This window comes from Centruroides vittatus, unplaced genomic scaffold (genome assembly GCF_030686945.1).
Source record: "Centruroides vittatus isolate TY-2023 unplaced genomic scaffold, ASM3068694v2 contig_545, whole genome shotgun sequence".
In the NCBI taxonomy this organism is placed as follows: Eukaryota; Metazoa; Arthropoda; class Arachnida; order Scorpiones; family Buthidae; genus Centruroides; species Centruroides vittatus.
The window spans coordinates 1,039,177-1,066,619 of NW_027122321.1; the positions used below are offsets into that span (position 1 = coordinate 1,039,177).

Consider the following 27,443-nt stretch of genomic DNA (forward strand, 5'->3'; position numbering starts at 1 on the left):
TAGAGTTTTATGTAAATTCAAATTAACCAATTATTAATTATTTCAGTTAAACTAAAATTTTAATATATTTTATATTTTTTTAAAACAAATACAGTATGCATTTTAATTATTAATCATAAAAGTTTTATGATTCAATAATGCATATTTTTTTACTTTTTGTAATCTTTATAAAATATAATAACAAACTTTTTTTAAAAAATATTTACGAATTGGCATGATCTCGTCGGAATTATTTCTTTTTTGACCACCCATTCATTTCCCTCGTAAAGGCATTTGAAACCTTTAATCGTAGTTTGATCATCAAAAGTATAACCTTTGAAACAAGATACGGTACAAGTTCTATTAAGAAATAAAAATAATGTCATAATACATTTATTATAAAAATGTCAATACTGTATTTTTAAAATATAATTTAATTTAAGCAGTTTTTATCCGCGTTCAGACTACAGACTGGCGATCTGAAGGACTCAAGCTCGAGTTCCAGTTGGCTTCCTGAAATCTTTCATAAATGGTATGTCGGATTCATTTCTTCATTACACGATTGGCTCATCGTAAAGCCTAACAGCATAACAGTACTAAATATATGCAACCGAAGTTATCCAAGGATTTCAGATACATTGCAAGAAAGCTCCTTCCAAATTTTGTACAATTAAAAAGAGGAAAATTTCCAAAATTAAATGTTTACAAAATTAAATCAGTTTACAAAATGGCGTAAAAAAAAAAAAAAAAAAAAAAAAAGCAATTTACTCACACCACATCAGTAAATCCCGGATCAGGTCTGCAGTGTCTTTGAGAATTTAATGTTCTAATTAGGTAACTACAATCTATTAAATTAAAATAAATTACATTAGTTTATTTGTTACAATAACTTGATTATATATTCAATGCAATTAAATATTAACAGTTCACAAATCATCCAATAATCAGCCAAATAATGTTTTGTTTCGCGTGTTTCTTGTACAATTGTGAAAAAGCATTGTAAACCGAATTTAGGATAATGTAATTTTCTTTTACAAAATTACTAGAAACATGATTTTAAAAAATATATGACAATTAGAAATATTTATGAAGAATACTCGTATCTTTTTCGAATAAATTATGAATAAGAGCAATTTATTTTAAAATTGCTTAACTAACTCTTCAGTCAATTGGGTAATTCTTTTATAGAAAATTTATATATTCTCTTCATCTCAAATTAGTAGTGTCTTGCCCCTATACATTATACTTTCCTGCTAGCGAGATGAGTGCCGATCATCTATCTAAAATTCTAAAGGCTAGTACTAACATGCGGAAACGGATGACTGTAACCATCGACGCAACGGTAAAATGGTGTCACTTTTGCCGTGGAAGCCGGCGGAATACGAAATTGAAAATTGTCAATTCCGTGGCGGAAAGCGGAACAGTAAAATAAGACTAATAAGAAGGCCGTTTAGCAATGTCATAAACATCACGTAGGACGATAGTTTTTAACTACGGCGGTCGGAAAAGCTAAAAGCCTTATTTATACTCTACTACGTTAACATATTTTATACGCTATATTACTATCCGATTTAAATACAGTCAAACCTGTTTTTATGCGGTGAATAGGGACCGCAAAAAAAAGTCTCACATAGAAAATAACTCGTTTTAAAATAGTTCTCTTAGTCTCTAAGGAAATTACCTTCCTCTTCGCTTTGTTTTTGCCCTTATTTATTTTCAGGGATTATGTCTAAACATAAAATAAAAATCCTAAAATTTTATATCTAAATAGAAAAAATAATACAGTACTGTACATTTACTTTCAATTTACGCTTTGAAACGAATCTTATCTTAATGGTCCAGGAATGTGAAAACACTTTGAAGGTTTAATTAACGTAATTAAAACAGACGTATAATTTATTGACAACAGATGTCAGCACTTGACTGCATCGTCTTATCTATTGTCTGTTTTACATATTTTTGTCCAGGTGGTGTTTTGTTGACTTAAAATATAAATTATTTCATTTTTCGCATATTCATGCAATAATATTACTATAATAAGTTCATTTATTCTATAATAAGTTTATTTAGCTATAATAAGTCAACGTGAGACACCACAAAACGCATAAGACTAGTCGCCAACTGTACCGCACAAATAAAAAATCGCACAAAAAAGACCGCATAAAAACAGGTTTGACTGTATTAATGTCAAATATATAAACTTACTGCGTAAAGTATTTGGAATGGCGTAATCTTAATTCGTATACGAAAGTATTCGATATTTCTAACTTTCTAAGTCATGGCCACACTGTATATATCTAGTCACCGTACCGTACAATGGCCGAAGTACAAGCGATGTTTCAAAGTCTCCTGAGTACAAAATTGTAAAAATCTTAAGAGGGGATCATTTTTTGACCGATCGCCATACTTTCCTCTGTTATATATAACAGAGCTGGGAACGTAAACAATCAAAAACAAAACTAAAACTTGTGAAAATTGCTTAAACTCAATTGACAATAAGCCTTTAATCCCTGTTTTAAAGATATTTAATACAAATATATTTTATTATGCATACATAGAATATGTATGTGTAATAAAGTATATTTGTATTAAATGCTTAAACTCGGTTGGAAGATTGCATCCGTATGAATTGCTGTATGAAAGGTTGACAAGAATCAAATGTTTTAAAGAAAATACTCTATTTTTCTGCAATAAAGAAATATTTAATTTCATCGTTCAACTAGAAGAAATATTTCGAAATTATTATGAAATTGTATCAAATTAAAATTAAAATTGAAAGACATTTGTTAAAACTAAAATGAAAGAAGTTAAAATATTTCACATTCCTAACTGTCACAATCTACTTGAATTATGGAAAATATTTAATTTTTAAATTAAAAATAAATTCTAATTGCTTTAAAACCAAATAATAGCCTATCTTTAATAGCAAATCTATTGCTTCCTATGCAGAATTTATGTAAACTTTGTTATAGATTTGCTACTTTTTTTTATGACAATATCGATGTTTAATATGACTTTATCAGACACTTTACTACATTTTTAACAATTTTTCTAATGTAAAAATATTTCTTGCATTATATGATATATGTATGTTACTGTAATAATGCTTATTAAACTGTAATATTTAATTTTCTTTACTTGTAAACAATCTAGCCTTAAATTTTGTTTTTATTTAAAAATTAAATTCTTAATAAATCTAAGAATTCGAATTTTGAAAGTCAAAAAACTTTCCATTAGAACATCATTCACAGAAATCCAGAACGGAAGGAAATCCTTTCAGGGGAAAATTTTTGAATTGAAATAACACAACTTCCAGTATACTCCCGTATATAATTATTCGGGCGTCCTGCCCCTAATGTGTCCATATCTGGTCTCACCATTCATCTATCTAACACCATTCTCGAGATTAAGAAAGGACAGACAAACAGACGGATTACAATGGGAATTATAGGTCTACATTTTTTTCAATTGCAGCCCAATGAATAAATAAAACTAAATAGTTTTGATATAATGTCGTCATTAAAAACTATTAAATGATAATTAACAAATTTGTAAGGTTATTTGTTACATTACTAATGCATTTAATAAAATTTTCTTTCTTATTACGAATTTTAATTTTTTGAAAACTTTCCTTTGTCATTTCAATTAATGAATTTGCAATTGTTTATTTAATAAGTAGCTTAATTAATTTTAATATGTAATTTTAATATGTAATTAAAATTGGTTGGCAATAAATTACCATAATTATTGCCAACCAAATTATTAGAATAAGGGTAATTTATTAGAATAGGTTAGGTTAGGCTAGAACGTGCGTCCCCACTGTTTCAGAGACGAGCCGCCATGTTCGCTACCATAGGTAACATTAACCTAATTTTGTAATTCATTATCTTAAGAAACTTATATAATTTTTATGAAATAAATTTATTTTATCACATAAAGTTTAACAGAAAATATTTATCAAGGAAAACTTTATTCCTTACTATAAAATTAGTGTTGTCATTAAAATAAATGTACGTCCAAACTACACCAATTCTGTTTGTAATTCTTGAAACTGATATATCATGTGAAAAAGTAATGCCTTGAACGTAATATTTTTAAAAATTTCATATATCAATCTAATATAAACATGGAACGAGTATTGTAATTTGATTCATTTCGAATTATTATCATATTTTTAATATATGACTAATTTATTCATAGAAATATAATACTGTTCAGATAATATTTCACATATGATGACAATTTACCTGTGTAGAGTAATTTTTATACCAATAGGCTATCTCCCTTATCTTTTTTTCCTATACATCTTGCAGGCACAAACTATACTCTGTCCACATAACAATATAATGACTCAGCATACTTCTATGCTCAATAGCTGTAGTCTGTAACTATTCCATATACAGTAGTTATAGTCTGGCCCTATTACCGGCCATTTGGCCGGACCTCATATTTATGGGAGTCATTAAAATCTTTGTATCAAATTATTCATTTAGCTGCATTATTGTATAGTAAGAAAATGTCTCATAGTGGATATATCAAAAAAGTAAGGGTGCCTGGACTGTCTTGACATCTAACAGACCCTGTCCATTTCACCAACGAAATTAAAATATTTATGAAATAAATGTTATATTTTTCCTACTGTATTGAAATTTTAACTTTTATTAAAGTATGCTAAAATTATCAAACATAAATGGAAAAATACCTCTTTGGTAGGTTAAATCTTCAATTCTAATATTGCCTAATGGATTGTCAAAACCTGTAGAACCTGTAGGATAAAAATTACGAAAAATATTAATATGAGAATGGTCTAATTTAAAAAAATAGTCTATCTCTAAACCTATCATTACCAATTTCTTGTCCATTTCCAAAAACTCTACTAAATATCATATATAATTTAATTTAGAACACAATATATAGAATAAATATCTAGAGATTTTCGTGAAAAACACTTACTGTAAAGTAAAACTCTGTACTGATATAACAAACAATAAAATAGCAGTATTCATGATGACTAATAATCTATTTAACCATGGCAGAATGAGAAACTCTGGAAATGGGACGAAATTTATAAATAGAAACCGAACGATTTTATCTACTTCGTAAACTAACTACAATTGATCGGAACCCTTTCATTCATTGGCCAGAATTTTAATTAAATGAAAGAGTTGTATCCAATGAACAACGTTTTGTAGTTATTAAATGAAATAATAATACGGCAGACTCTTGCTAATCCGATCCTTAATAAACCGATCTCAATTATTTCAATCTCGGCATACATTCCAGTGCAATCGCATATGTGAAAAAATTATTTCTAACTTAATTTTAAATTAAATTAATTTAATATTCAAAAAATAAAGTGAGTGTAAATTGGATTATTAAAACTTCTCAAAGAGGAACCGCAATATTAATGTATAATATCCTGTATAAGCCGAAATCTACATGCCTGTGAGGTATTTCTGGTCACTCAAAAAAACCCAGTTACAACTGATCAAACGTCTTTATTTTTTATTCTCAGAAAACCATGATATATATATATTTCAGATCGAAGTGTAATTAACGATTTCTCTTCAGTGTTAACTGTGTTTTTTCTCTCGAATTATACTAATGTAGATAATATTGAAGGATAAAATTATAGAACATTACAATTTTGCACGTCTCAGTATCAATTCTACAATTACAGAATGATTAGCAGTATTATACAATCCAAAACAATTAAAACATTAGTACATCTTAATACGTGAAGAATGTAATTTAAAAGTATTATTTAAATTAATTTTTAAAAGAATTATCAGATTATAAGATAAACCCATTTTAATTTTATTAATCATAACACGTGATTAAAATATTAAAAACTGCTTAACTGTCAAAACAAAACTTGAAAAAAGTAAATAATAATAACGTATGATATGGCATATTGGAAAAGAAATGATTTCGCATTTTAATATCAGTAAAATTAAATCACAAAAATTAAAACCATTTTATATATTCAAATTTCACAAACATTATTGACACTACTCACTTTGATAACAGCAGTTAAGTTACAAAAAGCTAGAATTATGGTAGTGTTTAAAATTTTACTTTTATTTTTCTCATTTATAAGCGTATGTTACCTATCTCCTGTTCCTACAGAGTAAGTAAATTTAAAATATACTAAATTAATTAAGTATAAAAAATGAAATTAAAACAAAATTTTATTTCAGTATCAAATTAAATGATTCGGAAGAACATTGTAAGTTTATTTTCCATATAATTTAATTATTTAGTAGTCTAAGATACAAAATTTGCTATATATATATATATATATATATATATATTTCATTATAGCAACTAAATTATCCAAGCCAAATGAAACAAATGAAACAGATACAACAGAACGATACATAGAGGGGATATTAGGTAAATTATTCTAATTAAACTTTCTTAAAATTAAATGTAAATATACAAATTAATTATGTAATAGTTTAAATATATTTGTTACTTATAGTATATAAATTTAATGTGTAAATTGAAACAAAAAAATATTTATTTAAAAATGCTGTACTGTATTTATTATTGAAGTATTTTATTATTCTCCATAACAATTCAAAATATTAACTGTTTTAAAGAATTTTATATATTCAAATTTCACTAATTATACGTAGGGAATTAAATACAGTTACACTTATTAAATGTAGTTATTGAATGCATTTACTTATAAAAAATAATTTATGATTAATTTATAAAAATTCAATTAAATATAGTTTTTGCGCACAGAATTAATAATCAATTAAATATATCCTAAGTTAATAAATAAGAAAAAGACAAATTAATATAACTTATAATTCCTGCAATTCGCTCTACAATTTCTATATGACTTTAGAATTATTAGCATCATTTATAAATAAAAATTCTATTTGAAGCAATAACATAAATTATAAATAAGTAAAATGTAATTTATCTATATTTATTTAGATTGCCTAAATGCTCCTGAGTATAGTTATACTAACTGTGATATTGTAAACTTAACTATGTAAGTATATAATATATAATTATCTAACACATTACTTTTAAAAGTATATTTCTAAATTTAACTTAACAAAAACTGTTTGTAGGATGTGCACTGCTACTTGCTTTCAAAATTTCCAATTTGAGGATGGTTCAAATACAAAGTATTACACCTGCCATCTAAATGCAACGAATTGGATTTTACTTGACGAAGCCCCAGGTTCGTGCTTTCTGGCTAATATGATGACAAAAAACTACCAAAAAAAATAATTTTGAACATAGAAAATATTATCGTTATTATAAGAAGAAAAAAATGACAAAATTTATTATATACCGTATATTTCCGCAGATAAGACGATAGTTGAATTATAAAAAAGCCCCCAAAATCCGGAGTCGTCTTATAGGACAGAAACAAAAAAAAATTAGATTGAAATTTATATAAATTAAAACCATTATAAAAAAACAGACAAACCGTAATTATTTACTAGTAGAGAGTAAAGAATGTCCACAAAATAGAATAGTCAAGATCATTACCCGAATGCCCGAATCAGTGTGAACGTTTGCAACAATAGCAAGACAGAAAATAAAATTTATTCATTCGAAAAATTACCAATAGGACATAATTCCGTATACGCTATACAGTATTATTATCCAGACGATGATCGCTGATCTAAACTAAATTCATAGGCCGTTGATAGTTTGGGGGTCGTCTTATAGGACAGATATATGCTAAAACTATAAAACTTTGACGAAAATTTATACCTCGTCTTATCTGAAGGTCGTTTTATCTGCGGAAGTATACGGTAAATACTATCAATTCTAAAAATATATTAAAAGTTTAAACTAAGAAATAACCAATGTAAGTCTCATTTTTATTGATAATTTTTTTGTGTGTTATATGTGTTATATCTTCGATATTTATTAAAATTAAGTTAAAATATTAAAAACATTATTTTATCAAGGAATGGAATAAAATAAAAATTATTTTTTTTCGTGTATAATACATGTATTATTAAGATCATACATGTAGGAATAGTGATTGAGTTCTATCTCAATCACTATTAATAGAGATCACTAATCAATAGAGAGAACCAAAATTGACAACAGTCTTCCAGCGTCTTGCAACCGTCTTGATAGAACGATAATCTTCTTCGTAACGTCTTTTGTCCTTTCTTCCTTTCGCGCCGTCACCAACTGTCGTCTTCCCCACTTCTCCTCTTTTACGTTCCCATTCCCTCGTTCTCCTCGTCTCCTCCGCAATCCCTCGTAAATCTTAACGGTTTAGGAATGTTACTCGTCTAAACCCCACATACATGTATTATAGATTAAGATGAAATTTACTTAGAAAACAATGCCAATTGACTATGAAAAAGAAGTGGGAAAATTTTTAATTTTATTTACAATTTTATGTATATATATATATGGTATAAAAATAATGAAAAAGACCTTACAAAGTTTGCACAGGATGTACAGTACTTTACGTTATATTTACCGGATGTTATAATTGTAAACACATAATTTCAGATAGCGTTTGCGCATTACATTAACATACCTCTAACTTATATAATGTCATATTACCCTAAAATATTGATTGGGTTTCTATATTTGAATTAATTTTTTTCTACATTAGATTTGCTGGTTTACATAACAATTGTGTAACAATTAGTGATGTAACGAATATTCGGTTACTATCCGGTATTCGGCCTATTCGGCCTATTTTTCGCTATTCGGCCGAATACCGAATATTTAATCACTATTCGGCCGAATACTGAATACTTAAAAACAGGAGTAAGAAATAACAAAAACACAGTAAATTAATCATTTTGGTAACTTTTATTAATGCTGAACATTAAACTATAATTATTAAAGTTAATAAGAAATAGCATCTAACTCTAGTATTAAATTATTTCGTAGTTAAATAATATTATAGCCTTTATCTAGCCCGATATCTTATGGCATTGATGGCGTGTAGGTTAGAATGTATCGGGCATTAATGTTATTGTTTAGTTAATTATGTTATATTCGTATTCGCGTATATTTTTATATTTTTTACGATATTTTAAAATGATTTACGAAACGTTTTATTGAAACTTATCGTATTTAATGAAAGAATTATTTATCTATTTCTAGAAGATGAGTAACTAATATATAATTTATTTTATATATAAAGCAAAGAATGAGCATTTCTTATTATACACAAAAGATAACATTTGAAATCATATTAAATTTTAAAAATATTGACAAAAACAATAGCAACAAAATATCACAAAACTTCACAAATAGAAACTCTCAATAATATATTTGAACTGTTCCACAACTGGGGAGAAACTAGACCATATGTCCCCACTAAAGTATATCCTTAGGGTACTATTTAGTATACAAATACGTAGTAAAAACAAAATTTTAGTGCTTAATTAAAAAGTTAAAAAGATCGATTGCAAATAAAATTACTTAAAAGTTATAACTTACATTTAAATACCAACAACTGTCCAATCATATCGGGCTATTTACGGCTATTACATAAATTATAAACCAGTTTGGGACTAGAGGTAGAAGTTAGGCTCCATCTCATATTAACTTTAATAATTATAATTTAGTTAATTAATTTAAATAATTTAGACCTACAGGAAGAAAAAATCGTAGTGACAGCGGGCCAATAGAGAGCAGGGCGCGCGATCCTTGCCATAATGCGGTTTGCGCGCCAATTTTCGTACGTGCGTTAATCAAGCCGAATAGTTTGGCCGAATATTCGGTATTCGGCTGAGGCCGAATATACTATTCGTTACATTACTAGTAACAATTGTTACGTAACGTCATCTGTTGGCAAAACTTTTTAAAAATAATAAAATAAATATAATTCTTAAAATTGATATACAGTACAAATACTCCTCACTTTACGACCGAGTTCCGTACAGTTATCACAAATTTTTTTCCAAATAACAATTTTTTAATTTGTGATGACTTTTTCTATTTCTAACTGTCTATTACGTCGATCATTTGTAATATCTTAAAAATAAATTACGAAGTGTATAGTTGGTAAATCTAAAAATGAACTTAATTTTTACTAAAATTCATTATTTTTGTATTCACTAAGTAATTGTCATCAGAAAAATTGAAAATAAGATTAGTAAGACAATTTAAGAATTAGTTTTGAGTGGTTTCGAATTAATATTAATTGAGATATTTGTTTCAAGTGAATTATTTTCGTATTATGTACAGATACAGTCTCGTAACAAAACTTCTTACGCATGAATTCTAGCTGCAATAAATGATGATCTTTAGTATGCATTGCGATATCCGAATCGAACAATCTCGGTATTACGAATTTATTGCAAGTACAGTACATTTAATAAAAATATATTAACCGGGACATAAACATATTTTTTAAAAAATTCACAAAAGAATTCTCCTTTGGACATAACTGTATAAGTGTCCTTCTTCTGTTGTTCCTTCGTACGCTTTTAGGATTAACAATTTCACTGATGCAGATGACCTTTCTTTACAATTCCCGCCTCGATATATAAAACGTTAAAAAAATTTCCTCTGGAGGCAGCTTTCACATTTAAAAAAAATTCAAGTATTGCAAGTTCAATTCAAAGTTACGATACGAACAATGAGAATTAGAGCACAACAGTAGTGGTTTGAGCAGCACTAATCACAAAATTAATTTTTCAGATTAAAAATTTGTCGAGTAAATTAAGATAAGAAATTATTAAAAATTATTTGTAGAGTAAACTTAGAATATGACAGTTTGAAATAAAAATTTGTTTTAATATCTGATAAAAATTTGAAATAATATTATAAAATTAAGTTGCACTGATAATTTTTAAAATAAAAATTTGTTGAGTAACACAACCATTTATTATCAATACTAGAATTAATTTTTTGAAATTGTGTTTAAATTAATTATTTTCTCGATTGATATTTATTATAAAAATTTGTCTTAATATTCGGGTACACAGTAATTTGAAATAATATAACACTAAAATTATTTTGAAAAGATTTTTATTTTTACGTTACATTAATGCAGTTTATTTAAGTGTTTCCACTTTTTCCCTCAGCTATCTAATGATACATTTTTGCAAATAAGTGAAGGAATTACTGACGATATATTCTCGATCTAATTTTTGACATTTTAAAATGTGACACCAAGAAATTTGACTTTGAAACTCGTCAATGAATTGTTGGTAACGGGAAACAAAATATTAGTTTTTGTTCATTCGAATTAATTTCGATGTCGTTATTACAAAAGGGGTCATATCCAGGCGCTCCCACAGAAGCTTTTTCTGGGATTTTTACATTTTCAGATAACTTTTTAAAATATACAAATTCTAGAAAATAAAATATTTATTTATTATTACATTTCATACAATCACATCTAATAAAATATTTGTCGAATATCGGTAATGTTGTTTTATCGTTTATTAGGAAGGATATTATTAAATGTTATTATCGTTTATATTAAATGTTATTTTATCAATTTATTAGGAAAAATTTACATTCGTATGTTTTATTATTTGGCAATTTTAACAATGCTGCTTTATTACATGTCTGTTTTAAACACAGGTAAGTCTTATTACAAATGCTATGTATTACGTGAGTATGCTTTCTTTTGTATACTAATAAAAAGCCATATTGCGAAGATGATGATAATATCAGAATATCTGCAAGAATTAAAAGTAGAAACTGTAATGACCAAACGATAGCACCCCTATTCCATTATCTAAAATGAATTTTTTATTGTAAAATGGAGAAAGAGAAATTTTATTTTGTAGATATGTCATTACTACATGATTTTTGCTTTTAATTCCATTACTCATTGTATTTTAATTGCTGATGTCTTAAAAAGACAATGAGTAATGGTAAGAAGTCTGCTTTACATTAGTCATGAGTGATGACTGATGTAATGCAAACTGACTTGGATACGAACAAGGTAGAGGGTCATATTTTCCCCTCCGTCGTGTCTCCACCTTGTCGTAGGGAGGGTTGGTGATCTGTTCTGCGGTGTCTCGATTCTTTCATCCGAGTGCTGCGGTCGGCTTCAACTAAAAGTGACACATTCCAATACCAAGATAGAAAGAATCCTGCGAGATAGCCTTCCTCTTCTTTTGGTGTTAAACCGAAGAGTCCAAAAGTTTCTAAGAGAACTGAAAACGAAGCTGATGTGAAACTACGGCTGCCATCATCCCTGGTGGCTGTATCTTTTTCGATTTGTCAGATCAGATTCAGGATTTTCTCTTAGAGGATGTCAACAAATCTTAATCTTCAATCGATTGAACTTGGCATCTGTGTGCTCTAATAAAGTTCTACTCACTCAAAGTGCGGTGCTGATTATTAGGTCGACAAGTGTTTTTTTTTTTTTTTAAATTTCAAAATTTTCTGTTACGTTAATATAACAATTTTAAAACGTCTTCAAAAGCCTTTTAAAAACACGTTTTTGTATTACTGTTTTTTCTTATTGTTACTATTATTTAAATAAAAAGCCAGGAGTGGACGGCGAACAAAATCGTGAAAACTTAATAAGGATGGCGTAAGGCCGTAATGGTGCTTGCATACTAGTTGTACACTAGGCTGAGCAATAGTAACAAATGACTCTAAGTAAGACATAGATGGAGATCTTTCGCTTCACTTCTGATGTTAGTAATAGAGAATAGCCAACATCTAAAATGAAATTGTTAAATGAATGTTAATGCTCTTACGAACCAACATGGAGAAAACTAATTTGTCAATAAATTTTTTATTGTTGTTTCAATTATGATCCTTTATACTTGTTATGAAAATTATATAGTCTATAATAATTATGTTTCCGAACCGTCTTTTATTATTTATGTGGTGTATAGGGAATTTTAAAACTGACGTTTTTTCTCGACGTGTTTTCCACCAGTCGCGGTGACTGGTCAGAGTGTTTCCCTGCACGGTTGTTGTAACTTTCTGTGTTCGAGCTAACGACACCATTCGTACCATTCGTACCATTCTTAATGTCCATTTATCTCGTAGTTGGAATGTATTACGGTAAATGAAAGTAATTCATTTTGTTAAGATCGATGAATGCGTGTTTATTAATAATATCGGTCTTAAACGGAACAAATAGCCAGAAGTAAACAATTGTTTGAAACTTTTAAATGGTTGATAGTAATTTTTTTTTTATATCAATCGATTCAGTGTCAAAAATTACGTCTGGATATGTCTATGGCTATACGTTAATATTAAGGCTAAGACATTTTTCTCACTGGAGACCTTTTTCTTCAGTCTAACCGAAAATTCTATATTCTTAAAGGGAAATTGAGAAATATATAATTTTTTTATTTAACGATAATTTATTATTAAAACTTTAGGGTACCACAGCCAGCATCAGAACTGATTCTGACTATGGTGCCAAAAACTCTTGAGTCGGTTCTGGTTCCATCAAGATAGTATTATATGGTTTTATAACACATTTCTTCATATAACTAAAGATATAAAGAAGTAAAAATTGTGATGAAATTGACTTTGCCTTTAATTTCATATATGTTTTTTTTTTTTAATTTTGAATTTATCCCAATAGAAACATTTTTAATAAAAAGTATTTATTAAAATGTTCATATATGATTAGTATTTCAAAACCATTAATAATTATTTTGTTAAATCTTAGTTTAAGTACCAGGAGTTACGGCAGTGACTCCCTGCCAAGTAAAAAGTCACTGACTGACTATATATACAGGAATCAGAGTTGCCGATTTTCAAGGGTCGATTTCTCCGCCTCTCAATATCTGAAGTAATTCTCGTTCAAAAGAAAGAGGGTTTTCTTGGGTAGTGTGCAAAATTTCAAGATTTTCTATAATGCGGTTGCCTTTTTTTTCATCCGACACTGAAGACGCTCGTAGAGAAAAACTACTAGCTCTAGAAAGCTTAAATTTTAAACTTAAGCCTTTCTCGTTATCAGTTAGGTGCTCGCCAAACTTTCGGTTCGATAGGCCAAAGTTCATATAGCTAATTCAGTTTACAGCTTAATTTCATGCTTATAAAAACAAAATTGCATGTAAACAAATGAATTTTATTCAAATTGTTACTCAGAATAACAATAGCTATAATTTATGCCAATTAAAACTAAAGGATTTTTCTAAAGGGTTGGTCGCCAACCATAATTGTATTACGTCATGGTCTTATATCTTGACGTAATAATACAATTATTAAACAAAAAAACAATTCATATCCAAACAAAAACATTCGATGTGTAAAAAAATTTTGCCAAGTAAAAACTTCAAAGCGGTACCGACAAGATTTTTACCCGTATTCTTTTATACATTTCGTTTCCAAATGCCAAGCTTATCTTTACCAAAGGAAAACACCTAAAAAATTTTGACTGTCGTCTAAATTGTCATAAATTTTTACTTGGAAAATTTTTTTACAGTTTAGATGTTTTTGTTTGGCTATATATTTTTTACAATTACTGTACAGGTACTCCTCACTTTACGACCTATCTGCTTAACGACCACTCGCACTTAGGACCAATCGAGTTTCGACCGGCAATTCGGGGAATCCCCCTTTCTCGGCTTGAGTGTCGGTTAGTGGTGAATGTTGACATGCGCACTAAGCGTACTATAATAGGCTTGCGCGTACTATAATTGTCTATTTATCAGTGATGTGCCGTGACGTGATGATAGGGAAGCTGTGTTTCTGTAAAATGCCGACTTCCAGGGGCAATCGGTTAATTGCGCGTCAGTAATGGTCTAGGGTCCATTCGTACGTGCGTAGTAGCGGAAGAGACAAAGACAACAAGTATCTGACAAAAACCGTTTATTTTAACATAAGTAAACATACACTATGTACGAAATTGTTTGCTTTAGGACAGCGGTTCCCAACCAGTGGTCCGTGGACCACCAGTGGTCCGCAAGAGCTAAAATATGGTCCGCGAAAGATTTAAAACTTTTATTTATTTTAAATTATTATTCCCACGTTGATACAAACTGAATTTAATTTTTACTAAAAATGTTATGTTTTCTATTATAATGTTACTGTTAAAGCAAAAGTCTTGAGTTTAACGATTACTTATATTAAAAGTTTTGATTAAAGTTTATTTTTTTTAAACCTTGTGGTCCCTGCTAACAACAATGAAATCAAAGTGGTCCCTGGTCACTGGTCAAAAAAAGGTTGGGAACCGCTGCTTTAGGACAATCAACTGTTCGGACGTCCTGGGCATCGATGTGGTTCTTCGATGGTCGATCGAAGGTGGCCCCGGGACAGTGGCGTCGACAAGTCTGTAAGGCACGGGGAGACTTCGTCCGTTAGAGTTGGGGACACGGTCTACAAGTAAGTCCGAAGTGGCACGGGTTACAGGTTGGCACAATAGACGAGAAATTGTTTTTTTTTTTTTTTTTTGCGCATTTACACACGGCGTTTTGGTTATTCGGAACGTTAACCGAGTGCCAGGTGTCCTCGATTGTCAGAGATTATATCAATCTCCGTTCTTTCTTTCGTCCATTTTGATTGGTCGTTCCCCCTCAATCACGCTTCCCGAGTGGTTGGTCCCTGGTTACTGAACGTAACGAGACTCTTACCTGGAGCGCGAGAAAAGTCAAAAACGAAGAGGAATTCGATCTTCCACCGATCATAGGACGACTTCCTTCCGCGATTTATGGTTTCTGCCTGGCAGTTTGATATAAAAAATGGGTGTCCGACTACAAACGACTTTTACCTATGTTTTTTTAAACTAATAAATTTTTCTCTAAATTAACCGTTTTTTCGCGTCTTTCGTGACGGGTCAGACCCGTCCGGTACATCACATTTCCATAAAAGTTTTAAACAAATACTGGAAATGACAAAAATAAACAATTTATGTATTTTAGTTATAAAATACAAATAATACATACATAATACAAATTGATATGATACAAACAATGATAGAAAAACTTGTTTTATTAATTTTTTTATAAACTAACTCTATTCGGCAATTTTTTCCGCAAAGTCGTTAATTACTTTATCATAAAAGTCGCTGGTCGTCGACTCCATCAACGTGTTTGAAAGCTCTTTTTCTATCGAAAGCAACGCTAGCGACCACAATCGTCCTCCGACCGAGTGTTCCTGACCAATGTATGAATTTGCTTCGTGGTCCAAAAACTGCGCTCAACAGAGGCACTGGTAGATGGTACCGTAAAAATTAATGATATTAAATCATATAATTCTTTTAGTACGTCTTTGTTCGGATCGACATGTATTATAATTATAGTATGTTTTATGTCTAAGAGTTACTTGTCAATATAGTCCGGACACGAATATAAATATTGCGATTCACTACGTAATTTAGATAAATCAAAAAATTTTCCATAAAATTTACTTAATTTATAGAATTAAAATACGCTTGGAAAAATTGTTTTTCATAATATTAAAATTATTAACATCTAAAAGTGATAAAAATTCTAAAAATTTTATGTCTGAAAATCTGTCGATATAATTACAGTATAATTAAAAGAAAATTATAATTACATATAACTTTGCAAAGAAACGTACATAAAAATAACATTGAATACTCTTTACTTTTTAAATTTTAAACAATTCACTTAGTCAGGGAGCTCCCTACCAGTGGCTAAGAGATAGAATCGTTGGAAGCGTTACACGTGTGTAGCTTCCACCAGCTAAACCGGCTGACGTTGGTGCTCTGTAAAGCGCATGCGCCAATGCCCTCTGGTTGTTTTACACCATTCAGTTAACATTGAAGTGAACTCACTCAGCAAAGATTAAATCAGAAACAACCAAACACCTTAAGTTGCTGAGAAAATTTAATAAATAACAAACGTTTTCAGCCAAACCTGTTGGCCATCATCAGGTTAAACATATTCGAATGCAAACACAAAAATGGAACAAAAAATTTAAATACAAACAAAATAAAATAACGGATAAAATATACATATAAGAAAGTAAAAAATAAATATAAATAACAAAAAAATATAAAAAATATGTATAGGTTAAATATATAAACATTAATAAATTACATGAAAATCAAATAAATGCAAGACATGCATTTATCAATAAATTATATGAAATACTGACAAATATAAGATATGCAGTGATAACTATAATTTATCACTACAAGATAGTATTATTAAGCATGAAATTAAGCTGTAAACTGAATTAGCTATATGAACTTTGGCCTATCGAACCGAAAGTTTGGCGAGCACCTAACTGATAACGAGAAAGGCTTAAGTTTAAAATTTAAGCTTTCTAGAGCTAGTAGTTTTTCTCTACGAGCGTCTTCAGTGTCGGATGAAAAAAAAGGCAACCGCATTATAGAAAATCTTGAAATTTTGCACACTACCCAAGAAAACCCTCTTTCTTTTGAACGAGAATTACTTCAGATATTGAGAGGCGGAGAAATCGACCCTTGAAAATCGGCAACTCTGATTCCTGTATATATAGTCAGTCAGTGACTTTTTACTTGGCAGGGAGTCACTGCCGTAACTCCTGGTACTTAAACTAAGATTTAACAAAATAATTATTAATGGTTTTGAAATACTAATCATATATGAACATTTTAATAAATACTTTTTATTAAAAATGTTTCTATTGGGATAAATTCAAAATTAAAAAAAAAAACATATATGAAATTAAAGGCAAAGTCAATTTCATCACAATTTTTACTTCTTTATATCTTTAGTTATATGAAGAAATGTGTTATAAAACCATATAATACTATCTTGATGGAACCAGAACCGACTCAAGAGTTTTTGGCACCATAGTCAGAATCAGTTCTGATGCTGGCTGTGGTACCCTAAAGTTTTAATAATAAATTATCGTTAAATAAAAAAATTATATATTTCTCAATTTCCCTTTAAGAATATAGAATTTTCGGTTAGACTGAAGAAAAAGGTCTCCAGTGAGAAAAATGTCTTAGCCTTAATATTAACGTATAGCCATAGACATATCCAGACGTAATTTTTGACACTGAATCGATTGATATAAAAAAAAAATTACTATCAACCATTTAAAAGTTTCAAACAATTGTTTACTTCTGGCTATTTGTTCCGTTTAAGACCGATATTATTAATAAACACGCATTCATCGATCTTAACAAAATGAATTACTTTCATTTACCGTAATACATTCCAACTACGAGATAAATGGACATTAAGAATGGTACGAATGGTACGAATGGTGTCGTTAGCTCGAACACAGAAAGTTACAACAACCGTGCAGGGAAACACTCTGACCAGTCACCGCGACTGGTGGAAAACACGTCGAGAAAAAACGTCAGTTTTAAAATTCCCTATACACCACATAAATAATAAAAGACGGTTCGGAAACATAATTATTATAGACTATATAATTTTCATAACAAGTATAAAGGATCATAATTGAAACAACAATAAAAAATTTATTGACAAATTAGTTTTCTCCATGTTGGTTCGTAAGAGCATTAACATTCATTTAACAATTTCATTTTAGATGTTGGCTATTCTCTATTACTAACATCAGAAGTGAAGCGAAAGATCTCCATCTATGTCTTACTTAGAGTCATTTGTTACTATTGCTCAGCCTAGTGTACAACTAGTATGCAAGCACCATTACGGCCTTACGCCATCCTTATTAAGTTTTCACGATTTTGTTCGCCGTCCACTCCTGGCTTTTTATTTAAATAATAGTAACAATAAGAAAAAACAGTAATACAAAAACGTGTTTTTAAAAGGCTTTTGAAGACGTTTTAAAATTGTTATATTAACGTAACAGAAAATTTTGAAATTTAAAAAAAAAAAAAAACACTTGTCGACCTAATAATCAGCACCGCACTTTGAGTGAGTAGAACTTTATTAGAGCACACAGATGCCAAGTTCAATCGATTGAAGATTAAGATTTGTTGACATCCTCTAAGAGAAAATCCTGAATCTGATCTGACAAATCGAAAAAGATACAGCCACCAGGGATGATGGCAGCCGTAGTTTCACATCAGCTTCGTTTTCAGTTCTCTTAGAAACTTTTGGACTCTTCGGTTTAACACCAAAAGAAGAGGAAGGCTATCTCGCAGGATTCTTTCTATCTTGGTATTGGAATGTGTCACTTTTAGTTGAAGCCGACCGCAGCACTCGGATGAAAGAATCGAGACACCGCAGAACAGATCACCAACCCTCCCTACGACAAGGTGGAGACACGACGGAGGGGAAAATATGACCCTCTACCTTGTTCGTATCCAAGTCAGTTTGCATTACATCAGTCATCACTCATGACTAATGTAAAGCAGACTTCTTACCATTACTCATTGTCTTTTTAAGACATCAGCAATTAAAATACAATGAGTAATGGAATTAAAAGCAAAAATCATGTAGTAATGACATATCTACAAAATAAAATTTCTCTTTCTCCATTTTACAATAAAAAATTCATTTTAGATAATGGAATAGGGGTGCTATCGTTTGGTCATTACAGTTTCTACTTTTAATTCTTGCAGATATTCTGATATTATCATCATCTTCGCAATATGGCTTTTTATTAGTATACAAAAGAAAGCATACTCACGTAATACATAGCATTTGTAATAAGACTTACCTGTGTTTAAAACAGACATGTAATAAAGCAGCATTGTTAAAATTGCCAAATAATAAAACATACGAATGTAAATTTTTCCTAATAAATTGATAAAATAACATTTAATATAAACGATAATAACATTTAATAATATCCTTCCTAATAAACGATAAAACAACATTACCGATATTCGACAAATATTTTATTAGATGTGATTGTATGAAATGTAATAATAAATAAATATTTTATTTTCTAGAATTTGTATATTTTAAAAAGTTATCTGAAAATGTAAAAATCCCAGAAAAAGCTTCTGTGGGAGCGCCTGGATATGACCCCTTTTGTAATAACGACATCGAAATTAATTCGAATGAACAAAAACTAATATTTTGTTTCCCGTTACCAACAATTCATTGACGAGTTTCAAAGTCAAATTTCTTGGTGTCACATTTTAAAATGTCAAAAATTAGATCGAGAATATATCGTCAGTAATTCCTTCACTTATTTGCAAAAATGTATCATTAGATAGCTGAGGGAAAAAGTGGAAACACTTAAATAAACTGCATTAATGTAACGTAAAAATAAAAATCTTTTCAAAATAATTTTAGTGTTATATTATTTCAAATTACTGTGTACCCGAATATTAAGACAAATTTTTATAATAAATATCAATCGAGAAAATAATTAATTTAAACACAATTTCAAAAAATTAATTCTAGTATTGATAATAAATGGTTGTGTTACTCAACAAATTTTTATTTTAAAAATTATCAGTGCAACTTAATTTTATAATATTATTTCAAATTTTTATCAGATATTAAAACAAATTTTTATTTCAAACTGTCATATTCTAAGTTTACTCTACAAATAATTTTTAATAATTTCTTATCTTAATTTACTCGACAAATTTTTAATCTGAAAAATTAATTTTGTGATTAGTGCTGCTCAAACCACTACTGTTGTGCTCTAATTCTCATTGTTCGTATCGTAACTTTGAATTGAACTTGCAATACTTGAATTTTTTTTAAATGTGAAAGCTGCCTCCAGAGGAAATTTTTTTAACGTTTTATATATCGAGGCGGGAATTGTAAAGAAAGGTCATCTGCATCAGTGAAATTGTTAATCCTAAAAGCGTACGAAGGAACAACAGAAGAAGGACACTTATACAGTTATGTCCAAAGGAGAATTCTTTTGTGAATTTTTTAAAAAATATGTTTATGTCCCGGTTAATATATTTTTATTAAATGTACTGTACTTGCAATAAATTCGTAATACCGAGATTGTTCGATTCGGATATCGCAATGCATACTAAAGATCATCATTTATTGCAGCTAGAATTCATGCGTAAGAAGTTTTGTTACGAGACTGTATCTGTACATAATACGAAAATAATTCACTTGAAACAAATATCTCAATTAATATTAATTCGAAACCACTCAAAACTAATTCTTAAATTGTCTTACTAATCTTATTTTCAATTTTTCTGATGACAATTACTTAGTGAATACAAAAATAATGAATTTTAGTAAAAATTAAGTTCATTTTTAGATTTACCAACTATACACTTCGTAATTTATTTTTAAGATATTACAAATGATCGACGTAATAGACAGCTAGAAATAGAAAAAGTCATCACAAATTAAAAAATTGTTATTTGGAAAAAAATTTGTGATAACTGTTTTATTTTTTAATAATTTAATATTTAATCAAAAACGAAATGCTTAAGCGTAGTAGTTCATAATAAACCCACAATTGAGAATTAATATATACAAATAACAATTAAATACAAGATGTGTTAATATTCAGATACAGTCGACTCCGCATAAGTCTTCACCGCAAGGGGAAGTGGAAATGTGTCGAGTTATCCGATGTGACAACTAAAGCGAAGTTGGAAAAAAAACCACAAAACTACAATTAGGAAAATGCAGTAGTGCGTTAGACAGTAGTATAGGCTTACAATACATTGTGTCCTCCATTTACAACTACTCTGTAGATGAAAAACTGAAAAATTCGTTTAGTGTTGTTTGTTTTGAGCACTTAACTATCTCGACTTTCTTTTTCAACGATCACGAACGCCTTGCCAATTGCCAATTGTTGGCAATTAACGTCTAAGGAATCTTAATGCTTCTGGCGTGAGAAAATGCAAAATTGGATTCTGGTATGATGTTAATGTAGATTGTATATTTTCTTTTTTTTTATCTGTTATTATTTTATACATAAAAATACATAAAATGTTAAGGCATTTTTATTAATATGTACTATATATATATATTAATAATATTAATATATTATTATATTATTAAATATATTAATTATATATTAATAAATAAATCGAGTCCCCCCTCCTGAAAAAAAAATTGAGTTCGCACCACACTTGCAGAGTGAATTCATTTTTTCAGGAGGGAGTGAAGACTTATCGGAGTGTGGGACAGCAAAAGTATGTCGACTTATCAGTGGTGACGAGTTAAACGGTGTCTAGTAAACGGGAGTTTTTTTAACATTAATGCCTATGTAAGTCGGCCGGGACCACAGAAAAGTGACTACTTAACCGATGGTGTCGAGTTAGCCGAGTGTCGACTTATGCGGACTCGACTGTATATCCTTTTGTATGTTTCACGATACATATTGTTAAAAATTAGAACATCAGTTTGCGGTTTAACTCTATTGATTTTTCTTTTCACGGTACTTGAAAACTTTGGTGTTCCAGAAAAAGTTTTAAAACAAAAATTTTCGGCAACGAAGTTGCTTAACTTTTTCCGCAACATTTGGTGGCGCCATCTGTTATATTATTTTGTTTTTAAAACGTTTTATATTTTTAACTATTATAAAATGGCAAAAAGCTTAATTTTGAGAGTAGAGATTGGTTTTATAAAAAAAATTGTAAATGTTAATAAAATCGTTATAAAGTCCGACTCTTTTGGAGATACATACGACCCCTATTATCTCCCCGTTCCTTTTATTTTTACTCACCAGAATTTAATAACATCAATTCCTTTAATAAATAAACATTCCTGCAAAATTTCAGAAATTTTCGATAAATAGCACAAAAGTTATTAAGCTTCAAACGTGCTATACAAAATCGTGCCACGCACATACACACACACAAACATCCAGACATACAGGAAAAAAACTCCAAATTTTTTGCATTTCTGGAGGTTTCAAGGTTTTCTGAGTTCAAAAGTGTAAAAGTCTGCGGGGGTCATTTTTTGACTGATTATCATACTCCATACTCATCCCTCTGTTATATATAACAGCCGGGAAGTAAAAGTTATAGAAAAGGTAATTAAAACTTAGAAAGAAAATAAATTTGTACCTTTATTGTAAGTAAACCATACTATGTTTAGGATAATTTTTTTTTATTTTACTAATGAATTTTTTCTGACTAAACCAGTGATACTGAACCTATGACAGGCATGCCCAAAGGCATTCCCCTTCGGCAGAATTATCTGGACGCGAAATATAAGATTTCGTTTGTTTTTATTGTATAAATGAAAAATTAATTAATTTCAGTTTTAATTATGATTTTATGTTCAGATAAATATCATTCTTTCTCAATTAGCGTTTTTAAAGGTGTAATAATTAAAGTATATCAATTTCATTTTTAAATTAATAGAAGTGAGTTAAATATAATAATTAATTATTATATTTAATAATATAATTAATTATTATATTTAACTCACTTCTATCATATCTAATCATAAAATTTTTAAATGTATTTTTAAAAATATTTAAATTGAATTAAAATGATCGGCAGAATTAAACATTGCTTAACTGACAAAAATGAAAAATTTGGAAAATTGTAAATTTTGCATGATGTATATTAAATTCTAATGATGGTTTCGCAAGTTATCGCTTATAAAAATTGAAGCAGAGAAAAGAGCTTTCACATTAATGATTATATTCACTTTCATTTCTAGTGAATTATATTTAGTAAATTATAATAATGATAATGTTTAAAATTTTATTTTACTCTCTTGTATTCGTAACGTTATGTTACCAATCTACTACTCAACCAATTACTAAACCAACTACTCAACCAACTACTAAACCAACTACTAAACCAACTACTAAACCAACTACTCAACCAACTACTCAACCAACTACTAAACCAACTACTCAACCAACTACTAAACCAACTACTCAACCAACTACTAAACCAACTACTAAACCAACTACTCAACCAACTACTAAACCAACTACTCAACCAACTACTCAACCAACTAATAAGTAAGTATATTTAAAATACAGAAAGTTAAATTATGAAAAATCAAATTAAAATGTAATTTTATTTCAGAACTGAATTGCCCAATTCAGAAGCAGAATTTGGTAAATTTATTTGGCATATAAAATCATTTTAATGTTATCAAATATACAAATTTTGTTTTACGTATGAACCTATTTAATTACAGGAGTTGAAGTATTTAATCCGTATAATAAAAGCGATATTGGTGAATTTCATATGGAGAATGTATTGGGTAAATTACTTAAATAATTTCAAATTTTTCTATATATATTTTTAGAATCATTTGTTCAGTAGTTAATTTATTAGTATGGTTACTAAAAGTCATTTTTATCAAATATATTTGAAGCAGAACATTTTACTAACTTATACTTTACTTACGATTATACATTTAATTGTTTTATTTAGATTGTATAAGCGCTTCCATGATGACCTATAATATCTGTAGTGAAAAAAATAAAACTCTGTGAGTAGAATACATATATATGATGTTTTAATATATACTTTTTAAAATTATATTTTTAAATTTAATTTTATGAAAACTTTTTATAGTTTGTGCACCACTTATTGCGTGGGAAATACCCGATTTGAAGATGGTACAAATAGAAAAGATTATAAATGCTATCAAAATGGAAACAAGTGGATTATATCTGACAAAAAACCAGGTTTATGTAAATCTTATACGAATACTACAAAAGTATAAGAAAAATAATGTTTAATATATAAAATTTTATTATTAAATATGCAAGATATATTGTAAAATCAAGAAATAATTTAATGTATTGATACATCTTTTATTCATTCTTATTGATAATTTTTAAAATTTTAACGTTTGTTTAAAATACAAGGAAAAATGTAAAGAATATTTCTTTGTCGGGAAATAAATATAAATAAAAATAATTTTTTGTTTCTGTTCTGTATTGAAAATTTTTCTATTTAACTTGGAAAAATTATTTATAAATACTAATCAAATACAGTACATCAAAGGATAATAAATATAAACTATCAAAAAATTAAAAAAAAACTAACTTGTTAATATAGTATGGTTGTTTATTCAATTTCTAAATATAACGTCTTTTTAATGCAAAGAATTTTTCTTGGTAGACGATCTCACAGCTTTCTGGTCAGAAAATTACGGTTTTATTTTTAAAAAATTTGAACTACAAATGCATTTCAGGTTGGTTTAAGTTTTCAACCCCTCTTCAGTGATATCATATAAGGGTACAGTTTATCTTCCATGGGTGTATATAACAATTCAATTTTTCCAGTATTATATTTCCATTTTTTACATTTAAAGTGGGTGGGTATCAGTTCATCCAAACAGAGTAAAAACATACCGACAAAAGGTGTTATCCGGTTTTAATCCAATTTATTCCAAACCAATTTTATCCAAACCAATATTCCATATAGCCTATACTAGGCTATATGGAATATTGGCCTAGTATAGCCTATACTAGCCTATACTAGGCTATATTCCATATACGCTATACCAAAGTCTATTGAAACCCTTGAACCTTTAAGATATTCTTCAAAATTATCTCCGATATTTTGATCATTGTTGTAATGTTACAATAGACGGGAAGGTGCTCTCTTCGACTTTCAGTGCTGGGAATAGAAAAATGTTACGGGGTGTCAAACCTAAATTATAAGATAAAACTCGCATTTTTCTTGGCCAAATCTCAGTAATAACGCTAGCAACGTGCGAGTAAGCGTTGCTACCGTTACACAATTTTGCAGCTGCAAAATTGTATAGATAAAGGTGTTCAATACATCATGGTAATTCGGCGATATCTTCGGACGATGATGTGAGAAGTGTTGAGTTCTTCAGTAAATACTTTTATAGGAGTCTGTACACTATCTATTTTCTCGATTGATTCCTAGTCTTCAGAGAATGCTTTGAAATGTTATGGATCTGGAACAGCTTCTTCCTGTAACTTACCGTATATCTGTTTCAAAATATTGTACTTTTCCGTGACTGTTTTTCGCAAATATAAGCAAATAATTTCATAATCGCGTACTGTTTACCATGCTGAATTTCTATTTTTCATAAGTGGATAGTAGACAATAATTGCTCTGTGCGCTCTAGAAGCGTCATATTCCATGCAATTTTTTGGCAGATTTATTAATAATTGTTCTTATAGTGACCTAAAGATTTGAATTTAGTTAATGCTCTATTTTTGACAGAAAGATGATCACTCTCAATTTATTTTGTAATACAGTAATAATTGTAATTCGATTTGTTAAAATCTAAGAACAACCTCAACAGTCTTGGAACTGTTTTCCTGTAAGAAATAACTTTTTAATACTGTGCATAAATTTAATTGGTAAACACCTTCTCTCAGAGAAAATTTTCATTCTGCATTGCCAGAAGTAATTTGTAATGTAGACTTAATAAGTACGACAATTTTATTTGTATCAGATTGTAATGGACTTATAAGGAAAAATAGGAGAAATATTAACAGCGATCGTCAATTCGAAATCAATTCTGGAATAGCTATAGGGAATGAACCAAATGGAAAAGGTGTATCGTTGGTTTAGCAGTATGATCGTCTTCTCGATCCCGATTTCAACTCGTGGACAGTCCTTATTTTATCCAGCGATGCACAGTAGAGTACGAATATGAAAATAATAGTCGAAAGTCGAATTTTTAAAATGCCATAGAGTCACGATTTAATTACTGTTTGAAACTCGACAATAAGAGATTTATTAATCACCACTATTCATAATTGGCAGCTGATGTTATATATTTCTCCAAAACTGTTTAAAGAATAGTTTTGGAGAAATAATATGAAATGTAATATCCAATCGAATTTATGACCAAGATTTAAGTGATTGACTTAAATCACTTAGGTCTTGGTTATAATTTCGATTGAAGTTTGTTTCTGTTATAAAATTATGTGCCTATGTAGTGTTACTAATTAGTAGTAATCACTTAACATTGACTTGATTCAGGACTGTAATTAGATTATTATTTTATAGACCGTAACTTTTCAAACTTATTTCAAAAATTTTAAATTAAAATTTTTATTTTAGAAGCTATATCTTTCATTATTATTAACTTTTTATTTTAATTTATACTGGACTTTCAAGCTAATTCAAGCTGAATTTTATATCAGACTAAAATCCTAGTCTAGCTAAGTTTTACTTTCAACAATATATCTGCTGATAAAACGGTTTCAATTTTTATACTAGTTTTATTCACAGAATATATTGTATGTCAGTAGTTTCACACTTTGAGGACTTAGTTTTTAGGTTTCATTTTTACGGCATTTATTTTAGGCGATCGTAATTCATATTTTTAATATCATGAATTTATAACTATAAACAAAATTCTCAGACTTAGGCATTAGCGGATTATGAGGTACGTATATTTTTGTAGGTAGCAATAAACCCAATAGTTACACTTCTATTACACTTTACAATTCTATTACACTTTAATTAGAAGAAATTGCAGATTTATTAAATATGTATAAACAGGCGAACTCAAAATAACTTTTATTTTAATTTATACTGGACTTTCAAGCTAATTCAAGCTGAATTTTATATCAGACTAAAATCCTAGTCTAGCTAAGTTTTACTTTCAACAATATATCTGCTGATAAAACGGTTTCAATTTTTATACTAGTTTTATTCACAGAATATATTGTATGTCAGTAGTTTCACACTTTGAGGACTTAGTTTTTAGGTTTCATTTTTACGGCATTTATTTCAGGCCATTGTACCCGTAATACGATAATGGTTTCGTGTTCGA

At 29.0% G+C, this 27,443-nt stretch overlaps 1 protein-coding gene and 1 long non-coding RNA gene across 2 annotated transcripts; one reads left to right on the plus strand and one right to left on the minus strand.

Annotated features, from left to right (window-relative positions):
• Nucleotides 1-236: 236 nt before the first annotated feature.
• LOC136978520 (uncharacterized) lies at nt 237-4,759 on the minus strand. Its single transcript, XR_010881237.1, has 3 exons — nt 4,682-4,759; nt 752-824; nt 237-339 (listed from the first exon to the last, which is right to left on the minus strand). It is a non-coding gene; the product is annotated as an uncharacterized lncRNA (long non-coding RNA).
• Nucleotides 4,760-5,997: 1,238 nt separating this feature from the next.
• On the plus strand, nt 5,998-23,799 carry LOC136978512 (uncharacterized). Its single transcript, XM_067274229.1, has 6 exons — nt 5,998-6,109; nt 6,180-6,208; nt 6,304-6,375; nt 6,931-6,988; nt 7,071-7,183; nt 23,747-23,799. The coding sequence occupies exons 1-6, from the start codon at nt 6,036-6,038 to the stop codon at nt 23,797-23,799; spliced, it is 399 nt and encodes a 132-aa protein (XP_067130330.1). The 5' UTR covers nt 5,998-6,035.
• The last annotated feature ends 3,644 nt before the right edge of the window (nt 23,800-27,443 follow it).